Here is a 12,056-nt window from a genome sequence, read left to right as displayed (position 1 = left end):
AATTTTTCTATATTAAGGGTTAATGATGTTTAGAGCCTTATTTATAGCATATAGTTCAGCGGTAAACACACTCGTAATACTGGGGAGACCAAACATATAAGTTCTCTCATTGACAACAAAAGCACACCCAACCGTATCGTTTTGTTTCGATCCATCAGTGTATACAACCGCGTCTGGTTTCGTCTTGGAGAGAACACACTGAAACATCTGCTGAAAGACGATAGATGGTGTTGATTGTTTATTACATGTAGTCAGGTCAAAATTAAAATTTATAAGGCTTATTCTCCATGGAGGATATGAGCAAGGGTACATAGGAAAGAATGACGGTGTGTCAACATTTATATGCTGCAGCAGACGCCAGGTACGGACACCTACAGGTGCAGTACGACGTGGATGATCCTCATACTTTCCTAGATTAGGATTTTTAAAGACTGACTCAAGAGCCGGGTGATTTGGCTGTCCTCTGAGACGAGCAAAATACGATAATAAAAGCTGGTCTCGTCTATCCCAAAGTGATGGTTCACCACAGTCTACAAGTAAGCTTGCGACAGGACTTGATCTAAACGCGCCTGTGGCAAGCCGAAGGAAAGCATGATGTACACTATCCAGCATTTTAAGCACGGTTTGACGAGCTGATGAGTAGGCCACACAACCGTAATCTAAACGGGAGCGAACAAAGGAATAGTAAAAACGTATCATACATGATCTATCGGCTCCCCAGTTGGTGTTAGTAAGGACTCGCATCATATCTAAAATTTTGGAACATTTTGTTTTCAATTCTTTTAAATGTTTGACCCAAGTAAGACGACTATCAAAAATTAAACCTAAAAACTTAACGTAATTAGAGATAGTAATAGTCTCACCGTTCAGAAAAATTTGCGGAATAGAAGGGTTTCGTAGCCGAGAAAAAACTACACATTTTGTTTTTTCGGATGAAAATGTGAAACCAGTAATCCTGGACCAAGCTTCAAGGTGATATATAGTGTTCTGCAGTAGTCTCTCTGCTGTAGGTGCCGAACGGCTTGCAATGTAGATAGCAAAGTCGTCAGCAAATAGAGAGCATGAGACAGGAGCCTGAACACATTTGGTAATATCATTTATGGCTACAGAAAATAAGGTGGCACTTAATACACTACCTTGGGGCACTCCATTCTCCAAGATGACACTATCTGAGAGCGAATCATCTACACGAACACGAGCCGTTCGGTGATTTAAGAATCCCCGGATAAAAGCAAGCATATTGCCCTTGATTCCCCATTTTTGGAGAGTGTTAAGAATACCACGTCGCCAGGCTGTGTCATACGCCTTTTTTATATCAAAGAAGATAGCGACGAGGTGTTGCCGATTGAGGAAAGCGTTTTGTATGGCTGTTTCTAGTGACACTAAATGGTCAATGGAAGATCGTCCTTGTCGAAAACCACACTGTTCTGGAGATAGAAAGCCATGTTTCTCCAAGTACCATGTAAGTCTGCGGTATACCATTCTCTCCATTATTTTACACAAAACGCTTGTTAATGAAATAGGGCGATAGCTTGAGGGGTTCGTCTGGTCTTTACCAGGTTTTGGTACTGGTATAATAAATGCTTCTGACCAGCCGGGTGGGAAGACTTGTTCGGAGAATAAACCGTTGAAAATATTCAAAAGTTGTTGTAGTGCCGAATTAGGAAGGTGTGAAAGCATGGAAAGGCGAATGTTGTCCGGTCCAGGGGAAGTGTTCCGTGAATTTTTAAGTGCATGTAACAATTCTTTAAATACGAATGGAGTGTTTAATTCACCAACCGAATCACCAATGTTTAACGACAACACCTCCATTTGTATCTTGTACCGTTGAAAATCGTAATTATATGATGAGGTGAGAGACACCGAGCGGAAAGATTTTGCTAGACTATTTGCCACTTCCGAGGATGATGAAAGGAGTTCTCCTTCATCAATAAGACCAAGAATAGATTGTTTCGGTGATCCGAAGATTGCACGAATTTTCTTCCATACAGTAGACGTGGAAGTAGTGCGTGAGATAGTGCTCACGTATTTCGTCCATGAATTCCTCTTAGCGTCCAAGAATACTCGACGGCACACCGCTCTAGCCCTGCGGTATAAATTTAGATGTTCTGCTGTGGGCCTACGATTAAATTTACGTAGTGCCTGCCGTCGATTCCTAATAGCAATTTTGCATTCATCGTTCCACCATGGAACGAAAGGACGTCTAGGATTACCCGATGTTTGTGGGATATACCTGTTGGCATTCTTAAGTATCATGGACGTAAAAGAAGAATATTGGTCGAGGATGTTCGCTCCATCGTCATACTGAGATTGGAATGCTTTACAGTATCCGTTCCAATCTGCCTTTTCAACAATCCATCTCCGTGGCATTCTTTTAATCTCGCAGTCTACACCGAAACTAATAATAATTGTTCTATGATCACTGCCGTGATAGTCATCACAAATCGACCAATTAAAATGAGGGAGTACATTCGGTGAGCATGTGGAAAGATCAAGGTTAGATACAGCACCAGTTGATAAGGACATAAATGTGTGTGATCCATTATTCAGTAGGCAAAGGTCAAAATCTTGTCTCAATCTGTTTATCATATTTCCTCGAGTGGAGGAGAAGGTTGAGCCCCAGGAAATATGATGGGCATTGAAGTCTCCTACTATTAACGATGGAGATGGTATTTGTGTAAGGAGATTTGAGACATCTAAAGCACTGAACGCAGTGTTCGGTGAGAGATACAGATTGCAGATATGCAATTTGAAGGGAATAGTGACCTTTACTGCAATAGCAGGAATGACAGTGGTTAGTTGAATTCTTGTAGCTGACACCCCATTCTTCATGAAAATCGCTACTCCACCACTCTCCCTACTGTCTACTAGGCAGTCGTATCTCTCGCAGAAGTATCCTCTAAGAGTAATTCGGTCATGTTGTAGAAGGTGAGTTTCCTGGAAACACATGATTAGTGGATCATGTGTGTGCGCCAGTACTCTAATATCTTCAATGCGGGACCGAATACTTCTAACATTCCACTGAATAATGTTCATAAGTGTAAAAAACAAATAAAAAAATAAATTTCGGAAACTATATAAAAATTAGTTGTACGTGATTCGGTTTTTCTTTTTTGTATTTTTTATTTTAAAGAACTCCGATGCCCTAGGGTCGGGTGGTTCTTCAACCATATCCTCCAGTATATGAGGTGATGGTGGAGGAGATTTATTTGAATGGGATGCTGTAGTTGACATCCCAGAAGAGATAGTTATGTGGGTTCCCTTTATGGGAAGCTTATTAGGTGGCTTACTGCCAGCTGTGATAGTCGCTATTCGTGGCGGTACGATTTTGGGAACAGGAACTTTCGTATGTATCATACTGTTTGATTCACTAGCTGCGACGGAGGACTTTTTATTCATTTTTGTCAGCTCTGAGATAGTGGCTGTAAGTGAAGCTACTTGATCAGATAGCATCTGAACAAGTTTTTTAAGCTCATTGCAGGATCCGCACTGCTGATTATTAGCATTTGTAGGAATTTGTTTAGTTGTAGCGGTGGCAAAAGATACGTCTGGTTTAACCAGGTTCCGTGAGTTGTTTATCTTTTTATATTCTCTACGTGCAGCCGGAAAAGATATTTTTTGCTCCGTACAGATTTTGAGAATTGCCTTTTCTTCTTTAAAAGTTGGGCAATCTTGGGAGCGGGCTGTATGTGGACCACTGCAGTTTGCACATTTTTCACTTTCTTTGCAGTTAGTGTCGTTGTGACCTTCTTTACCACATCGAGCACAGATCTCAGTTTTCATGCAAGATGTTGTAGTATGACCAAAACCTTGGCATCTGAAACATCGCCGTGGGTGGGGTATGAATGGTCGTACCCGAACCGAGAGGTAACCCACTTTAATCTTCTCTGGTGGAACAGGGAGATTGAATGTTAATATAAGAGACGGTGTCGGTTCTTCTGTTCCGTTCTGCCGTCTCATTATACGCTTCACCTCAACAACATGTTGGTGGCAAAGCTCATCAACTATTTCCGAGATATCTATATCTAGAAGGTCTCTACAAAAAATTACACCCCGCTCGTATTTAACGTTTTGTGGCATTCTGTACTTATATTTATACCACCCATATTACGGAGACGTAATATGGGTGGTATAGATCGACTGGTATAGTACAGATCGACTCTGTTCATCGTTGAATGTTTCAACCAGAATCGATCCGTCGCGTAATTTCCTGATATTCTTCGGGGAGCCACTTGCACCTGTTATGGTTTTGTTTATTAAAAACGGTGAGACCTTTTGAAGGGAGCCACCTTCCTGACTATTTCTGAGAACAACGAATCTAATATTTTTATATTTTGATTCTTTCTCTTTTGTAGGACTTTTATCCTCGTCAGACGAAGCTGATCGAGGTCTCTTCGCAAGACTTGAATTGGTGGTTTTTTCAGATGGACCACCAACCATCATTGTGTTAATTGTTGGAACTGAAATTTTGGTCCCACGAGTACCGGCGAAAAATGGACCACTCCAGCAGAGCGCACGCGTACTGGAGTTAGAGCTAAATACAACTAGGTTCGCCCTGGTGCCCAGAGGACATCGTTCGGGACTCACTACGTAGAGCCATTCACCCATCGGCACGATTTGTTCCCACCTTGGGTTACGGTTGCGTTTCGTAAGATGTCGCAACACCACCGAGTGTAAATGTAAGAAATATCAGTGTAGGTTTTTGTTGTGTAATTGTGTATGTGTGTATGTTGTAATTTATGTAGTGTTCTTGGTGTAGTATATGTGTAAAATGTAAAGTGTTCCGCAGCTCATTGTATAGTGGGAAGAAAAGCTGCGGAGGCTAGGCCCGTGGGGATGCCAACCTCCAAAGTCTTAAAGAATAAGACTCCCCGTCGGGGCTTTTTCATGAAGTGTGAATACTCAAACCTCCGGTATGGATTTTCAGTCATCCAATATCTTTTCTTTTTCCTTTTTAGCCTCCGGTAATTACCGTTCGGATAATACTTCAGAGGATGAATGAGGATGATGTGTATGAGCGCAAATATAGTCTTGTACAGTCTGAAGTTCGACCATTCCTGAGATGTGTGGTTAATTGAAACCGAACCACCAAAGAACACCGGTATCCACGTCTAGTATTCAAATCCGTACAAAAATAATAGACTTTACTAGGACTAGAACGCTGGAACTCTCGACTTACTAATCAGCTGATTTGGGAAGACGCGTTCACCACTAGACCAACTCAGTGGGTTAGTCATCCAGTATCTCGTTTTATGTGAATTAACACGGCCAGATAGATAAAAAAGTCTGTCGTATGAAGTAATATATAGTATAAAATCTGTTCGTATATTGATAATGTTTTTGAGACGGCAATAACAATAATTGAGACTTTTCGGTTTTCTATTCTCTTAAGGGCACTGTGGATTCCTTTTTTCTTCCTCTGCTCTCTTGGGCTGGATCTGCAATCAAGTTTAGCTCAACCCAGGAGAGTATCCTTTAACTCAAACAAGCCTTCCCGTTTACCGGCAATATGTCCGGCAAGGCAGGTCGGCTCGCCGGTCGGGATCTTTTGATTCTTCGAATCGCCTGCCCAAACCACCGTAGAGGGGTGAACCGGGCCCAATTATGTTGTTCCCGGGTCCCTCCTTAGCGGCCGGGATTTCGTCTATACACTTTATGCTATTTATCCCTATGCCTGCCTCAAACCGCCAGGCGGGAGGAACCGGGTCCGACTATGTTGTTCCCGGGCCCCACCCAGTGGCCGAGTCACGGTCTTTTTATCTCATTTTTTTTATTGTATCTCGATATTAAAGTCTCTCATCCATTTCTTACATCTGTCTCTTTAGTTTTTAGGATCTCCGTGACTAGGTTTTCAACTATCCTCCATTGTTGTTGACCTTTAAGCACTGTGGTTCCCTATGCATTAAATACAATGCTAACGTTGGTACACTTTTCTCTTGAACCAAATAACGTATATCTCATTTTTAGCCCTATCTTCCTACAATTCCAGTAACATTTTAGTTATCCCTTGATGTAAGGGTTATCAAAAATTGTTTCAAGACAATGTTTTAGGTAATGTGATACATTGTTTGAGTTTATGAAGTGTTGTATGCAAAAGCCATTATCGACAAAGAAAAGTGTTGCGTTACCACGATTTAATCCAGAGAGTGCGGGATCGGATTCTGTTGCTTGGTGCTCTGCAGCAGAACTGTGTCTATTAGAAAATCCTCTTCAAGGCAGTGAATTGACATCTGCGCTTAGCAAAGCTTTGGAAGGTTCAGCAGCTCAGTGGCTATCCCAAGTGGCAATTCCGGGTATACAGTGGCCTCAATTAAAAGAACTTTTTGTGTCACGCTTCGGGGGACAAGAAACTGCGACAGCGGTTGTGCTGAAAATTCATCAGGAGGCACCAACCAAGGATGAAAGTGTCGGCGCCTTTGGCATTCGACTTCGATCATCGCTAAAGGCCCGCTGGAGGTCTTTAACAGTTGACGAAATAGTTAATGCGGTTGTGCTTGCGCGATTGACCCATATTGATAATCGAGTGGAGCGCGTAGCATTAACTAGCGACATCAAAACGGAAGCCGAATTTTTGAGCGAAATGCGAGGCTTTTCCTACACCCGAAAAAGACCAATATCAGCTTCAGATAACTCATCTACATCCGATTTGAAGCGTTTTAAGCCAGCAGCTTCAGGGAAGTGCCATTTCTGTGGGGAAATAGGTCACAAAAAGTTTGAGTGTCCTAAACTTAAGAAGAAGCAAGCGGAGCAAAGCAGTAACCATCGTGGCTCCAAAGAATCATCCTCTTCATCGCGCAATGTGACGTGTTTCAAATGTGGGGTAGCTGGTCATATTGCGCCAAACTGTACGGCTCCAGGTAGCAGCCGTAGCGGTCCAGGGAACAACAAGGAGAATGGTAGCGTCGAACGCCGTGTGAATCTTTGCACAGTTGCAGCTCCTACTGGTATTCTAAACCATCTTGGTGAGTCGTTTCCATATTGTTTTGATTCAGGAGCGGAATGCTCATTAATAAAGGAATCGATAGCGATTAAGTTTTCTGGACGTAGAACTAATGAATTAATAATTTTGAAAGGCATCGGAAATGTTGTAGTAAATTGTAGCATGCAAATTTTATCTATTGTAATTATGGATTTGTTTACATTAGAGATTCTTTTTCACGTTGTCCCAGATGAATATTTGAGTTATAATGTTTTAATTGGTCGAGAAATTTTGAGCTTGGGTTTTGAAGTAAATATTTCTCAAAATAATTTTAAAATCTGTAAATCTAAAGTAGTAAATGAATGTAGTAAATTCGAAATTATAAATTTTGATAATGTTGATAAAAATGATAAAATAAGATTAGTTTCAATCTTAAAAGAGTATGAAAGTTCTTTTATTACGGGTTTTCCTCGTACTCGCGTCAACAGTGGTGAACTTGACATACGTTTAATAGATACAAACGTTACGGTACAGAGAAGACCATATAGACTTAGTGTAGAAGAGAGACAAATAGTTAGAGAAAGAATAAATGAGTTACTTGAAGCTAATGTTATTCGTCCTAGCAATTCACCGTTTGCTAGTCCTATCTTACTAGTCAAGAAAAAGGACGGATCGGATCGTTTATGTGTCGATTATCGTGAATTAAATAAAAATACAGTTGCAGACAAATTTCCTTTGCCACTTATTTTAGATCAAATACCGAGACTTAGAAAGCCTAAATTCTACATTAGTTTAGATATGGCCAGTGGTTTCCATCAAATTCCTATACATTCGGAATCTATAGAACGTACGGCATTTGTTACTCCTGATGGTCAATTTGAATTTTTAACAATGCCATTCGGCTTGAAAAATGCTCCTTCGGTTTTTCAAAGAGCAATTTTAAAGGCATTGGGTGAGCTTGCGTACACTTTCGTTGTTGTTTATCTAGACGATGTACTGATAATTGCAGATACGATAGAAGAAGCGTTTGAAAGACTTCGAGTGGTATTAAAAATTCTTATAGATGCGGGATTCTCATTTAATTTTTCAAAATGTTCTTTTCTCAAAACATCTGTTTCATACCTTGGGTATGAGATTCAAGAAGGACAAGTTCGTCCAAACCCTCGTAAAATAAACTCTTTAACAATGTTACCCGCTCCAAGGACCGTTACTCAGCTTAGACAGTTTATTGGCCTTGCATCTTATTTCCGACGGTTTGTCCCTAAGTTTTCACAAATCATGAAACCATTATATGCTCTTACCTCAGGTAAAAAATATATTGAGTGGACTGAGACACATGAAAACGCCCGACAAAAAGTAATTCATACTTTGACCAACGAACCCGTCTTAATTATCTTTGACCCGGATTATCCTATAGAACTGCATACCGATGCTAGTTCCGATGGGTACGGAGCAATACTCATGCATAAAGTAGACGGTAAAAATAAAGTTATTGAATACTTTAGTAAAAGGACAAGCCCAGCCGAGTCCAGGTATCATTCTTACGAACTCGAAACTATGGCCGTTGTTAAATCTATTAAACATTTTCGGCATTACTTGCATGGACGACAATTTACTGTTGTAACTGATTGTAATTCATTGAAATCTTCTCAAAATAAGATTGATCTTAATGATAGAGTCCATAGGTGGTGGGCTTATTTACAGGCTTTTCAGTTCGATATAGTTTATAGAGAAGGCAAACGTATGTCGCACGCGGATTTCTTCTCTCGAAACCCTTTGTCCGATTTACCAAAACAGGTTAATAAAATTGAAGAGAAACGCGTTAACCTCGCGGAAATATCGGTTGATTGGCTTCTTGCTGAACAACAGCGTGACTCGGAAATTTCGGAAATAGTCACCAAATTGCAAAGCGATGAGCTATCGGAAGATCTCTTAAAATCTTATGAAATTAAAGCCGGTACGCTATACCGGAAAATACAGAGAAAAGGCGAAACCCTTTGTTTGCCGATTGTACCCAGAGCATTTCGGTGGTCCGTCATTAACCATATACATGAGTCTGTTATGCACTTAGGTTGGGATAAAACACTCGATAAGGTTTATGAGTATTACTGGTTTGAAGGTATGTCTAAATACGTACGTAAATTTGTTGACAATTGTATTACTTGTAAACTCTCTAAAGCTCAGTCAGGTAAAATTCAAGCTGAATCACATCCCATCCCTAAGACCCGCATACCTTGGCATACTGTGCATATAGATATTACAGGTAAATTGAGCGGTAAAAATAATACTAAAGAAAACATTATTGTTATTATAGATGGTTTTACCAAATATGTTTATTTACATCACACCAGAAAAATTGACTGTAATAGTGTTATTAAAGCTTTAAAGGCTTCAATATTTATATTGGGAGTTCCCGCTCGTGTGATTGCCGATCAAGGTAGATGTTTTACTGGGAAAGATTTTAAAGACTTTTGTAAATCTTTAAATATTAATTTACATTTAATAGCTACAGGTACTAGTAGGGCAAATGGTCAAGTAGAGCGTGTAATGAGTACGTTAAAAAATATGTTCACTGCTGTTGAGTCTAATAATCGTCCATGGCAAGACGCCATTGGTGAAGTTCAGCTAGCTTTAAACTCAACCGCGAATCGTATTACCAAATTTAGTGCGTTAGAATTATTAATTGGTAAGAAGGCAAGACCTTACGGGTTGTTAGTTGATGACAACGAAAATGAAATTGATATCTCTAATGTAAGACAACGAGCGATTGAAAGTATAGAGGAAAATGCTAATTATGAGAAGATTAGATTTGATAAAAATAAAGCGAAGGTTAATAAGTTTAAAATAGGAGATCACGTTTTGATTAAGAACGAAGAACGTAATCAAACGAAACTCGATAGGAAATTTAGAGGTCCATTCGTAGTAACAGAATTACTTGATAACGACAGGTACACACTAAAATCTTTAAGTAGTAGTAGAAGTTATAAGTATAGTCATGATAAGTTGAGAGAAATGCCTGAGAATTATATTCCTAATGAGTTGGATGTTTCCTCGGACAATGAAAGTTGTGCCGAGGAGACTGTTGATGTTGGTCCTGAAACAGGGACTATGGTTTAAAAAGAGACCACCAATGACGCAATGCACTAATGGCTGGCAGCAGGTCGTGGACCTGGCATTTTTATTTTTCGCACATGCATCAGTGTGTAGTCGTAACTGCAAACTAAATTAGTGGCTAATGTTAGTTTGATCAGGGCGCGATGGGCACCTGATGATGTGTCGGGCAGGTAGTTGTGGCAACTACAGAATATGTATGATACTGTATGTGGCATACAGGGTAGCCTAGAGATAGTGCAGAGGTCTATTGGTGGAGGAAATAAAATCTTATTTGACAGTTAAATGATAAGGAATAATGATTGATGGCTTTTCGATCTCTTGAGTACTGTACGATGACTATTTAGGATAATGAATAATTAATGGATTTCTGTTACTCGAGAGGACTTCTGAATCAATCTTTTGTACTTGTAAAATGAATCAAACTTTGTACTTGTAAATCAAACTATTGTAAAATGCTATATAATGACCGAGGTCAGTTGAAAACAAAAATTAAAATACCACTGTAACTCAATGTTTTAGATACACCCGAGGGCGTGTGATTGTCAGAATGGCCGTGTCGGAGAATAAAGTACAGTGGAGTATCTTCCGACAAAACGATGAGAATATTCTTTAGAATATCTGTATTTTTAGTAGTTTCAAGAAATGTACTATTACTTGTAATATTTTGTAAAATAAGGTTTAAATTGTTTTATTGCGGTAGGCTTAGGCCTAGGTAGGCACATGGTTGTCAACGTAGTCGGGATCCCAGGACGATAGGGGTATCATAAAATTAATAAGGAAAAGGAAATATGCAGTAGGCATATTATTTGAGAATATTGAGAAAAGGTAGTCTTGCTTTGGAACCCAGATCGAACAGACGTCCTGGTGATCGCGAATTCGTTATTTCCCTGAGCCTCGGTCTATCGCAAGTTGTTTTAATATTATTTGAATTCTAAATTGAATTAATCTTATATTATAATTCGTGTACTACTGAGTTATTGATAAGTGATAATTATCATTTGTAATTATTTCATTGTACGAGTTATCTACTCATTTTTATTAATTGAACTTTATTATAATCTTATATATTCTCCACTTTTAATAATAAAAATGAGTGAAACACAAAACGTTGAATCCCTGACAAATCTCCTCGCCTCTCCGACATATATATATATATATGAATGTATATATAAACTTTTGAGCTGACGTTGGTTTTGGGGTCTGGGGGATGTGAAACGCAAAGATATGTCAAAATTTTCCGGAAGTCTCATCATGGTTCCCATTATAATAGGTAGCTTTCTTATGAAATCTACCTAAAAAATATTACCCCAAATGGATTTTTGCATTTACCGAGGGAACAGGTGGGCGGATTTTAATTTTCTTTTCAGGAAAATTCATTATTTTTTCGGGTTGTAAATTAATGCAATTAAAAAATGGTACCATTACCATTTAAGATTTTTAAGTTGGGGTGGATGTAGCGGAGGACCCACCCTGGGTTCTACCGCTTTTAAAATAATTTTAAAAAGGGTCCCTCTGAGAATGGTGTACATATATATTTCCTGTACATCACTTTTGAAACTAGCTGTAAAAATATTCAATTACCATCATTTTCATAAATATCATATGTCAAATTATTCTGCATCAAAATTTCTGAGAGTTGTTCCCCACCAATGGAGCCACACCCTGGATGCTTGGAATGTACTGGTCTCGTATAAAAAATAGATCCATTCTATATACGAACATTGAGTGAACGTTGTAGGAGCGTGTGCTAAATTTTATTTTTCTATATTTAATTGTTAACAATTTATCTAAGAAGTCCCATACTTTATTAAAATCATGCACGCGCGCGTGTGCAACAAAGAGAAGAATGAGAGAGAGAGAGAGAGAGAAATAAATATAAAAATATATAAATCTTGTTTGATTTTATAGCCGCAATGATATTGGTGAATTTACTAAAAAAGTAATTTATAAATGGATATCATCTACCTTCCAAAAAAAAAAAATAATAATAATAATATATACAAAATATCTGAGAGTTGTTCCC

At 39.0% G+C, this 12,056-nt stretch overlaps 2 protein-coding genes across 2 annotated transcripts in view; one reads left to right on the top strand and one right to left on the bottom strand.

Annotated features, from left to right (window-relative positions):
- Positions 1 to 12,056, bottom strand: part of LOC142322325 (uncharacterized) — a 30,871-nt gene that overhangs the window by 9,602 nt on the left and 9,213 nt on the right. The window lies entirely within an intron of this gene.
- LOC142318189 (uncharacterized) lies at positions 6,482 to 10,612 on the top strand. Its single transcript, XM_075354741.1, has 2 exons — positions 6,482 to 6,962; positions 10,553 to 10,612. The coding sequence occupies exons 1-2, from the start codon at positions 6,581 to 6,583 to the stop codon at positions 10,570 to 10,572; spliced, it is 402 nt and encodes a 133-aa protein (XP_075210856.1). The 5' UTR covers positions 6,482 to 6,580; the 3' UTR covers positions 10,573 to 10,612.

This window comes from Lycorma delicatula, chromosome 1 (assembly GCF_047948215.1).
Source record: "Lycorma delicatula isolate Av1 chromosome 1, ASM4794821v1, whole genome shotgun sequence".
Classification (NCBI taxonomy): domain Eukaryota; kingdom Metazoa; phylum Arthropoda; class Insecta; order Hemiptera; family Fulgoridae; genus Lycorma; species Lycorma delicatula.
This window is presented reverse-complemented; position numbering and strand designations above follow the sequence as displayed.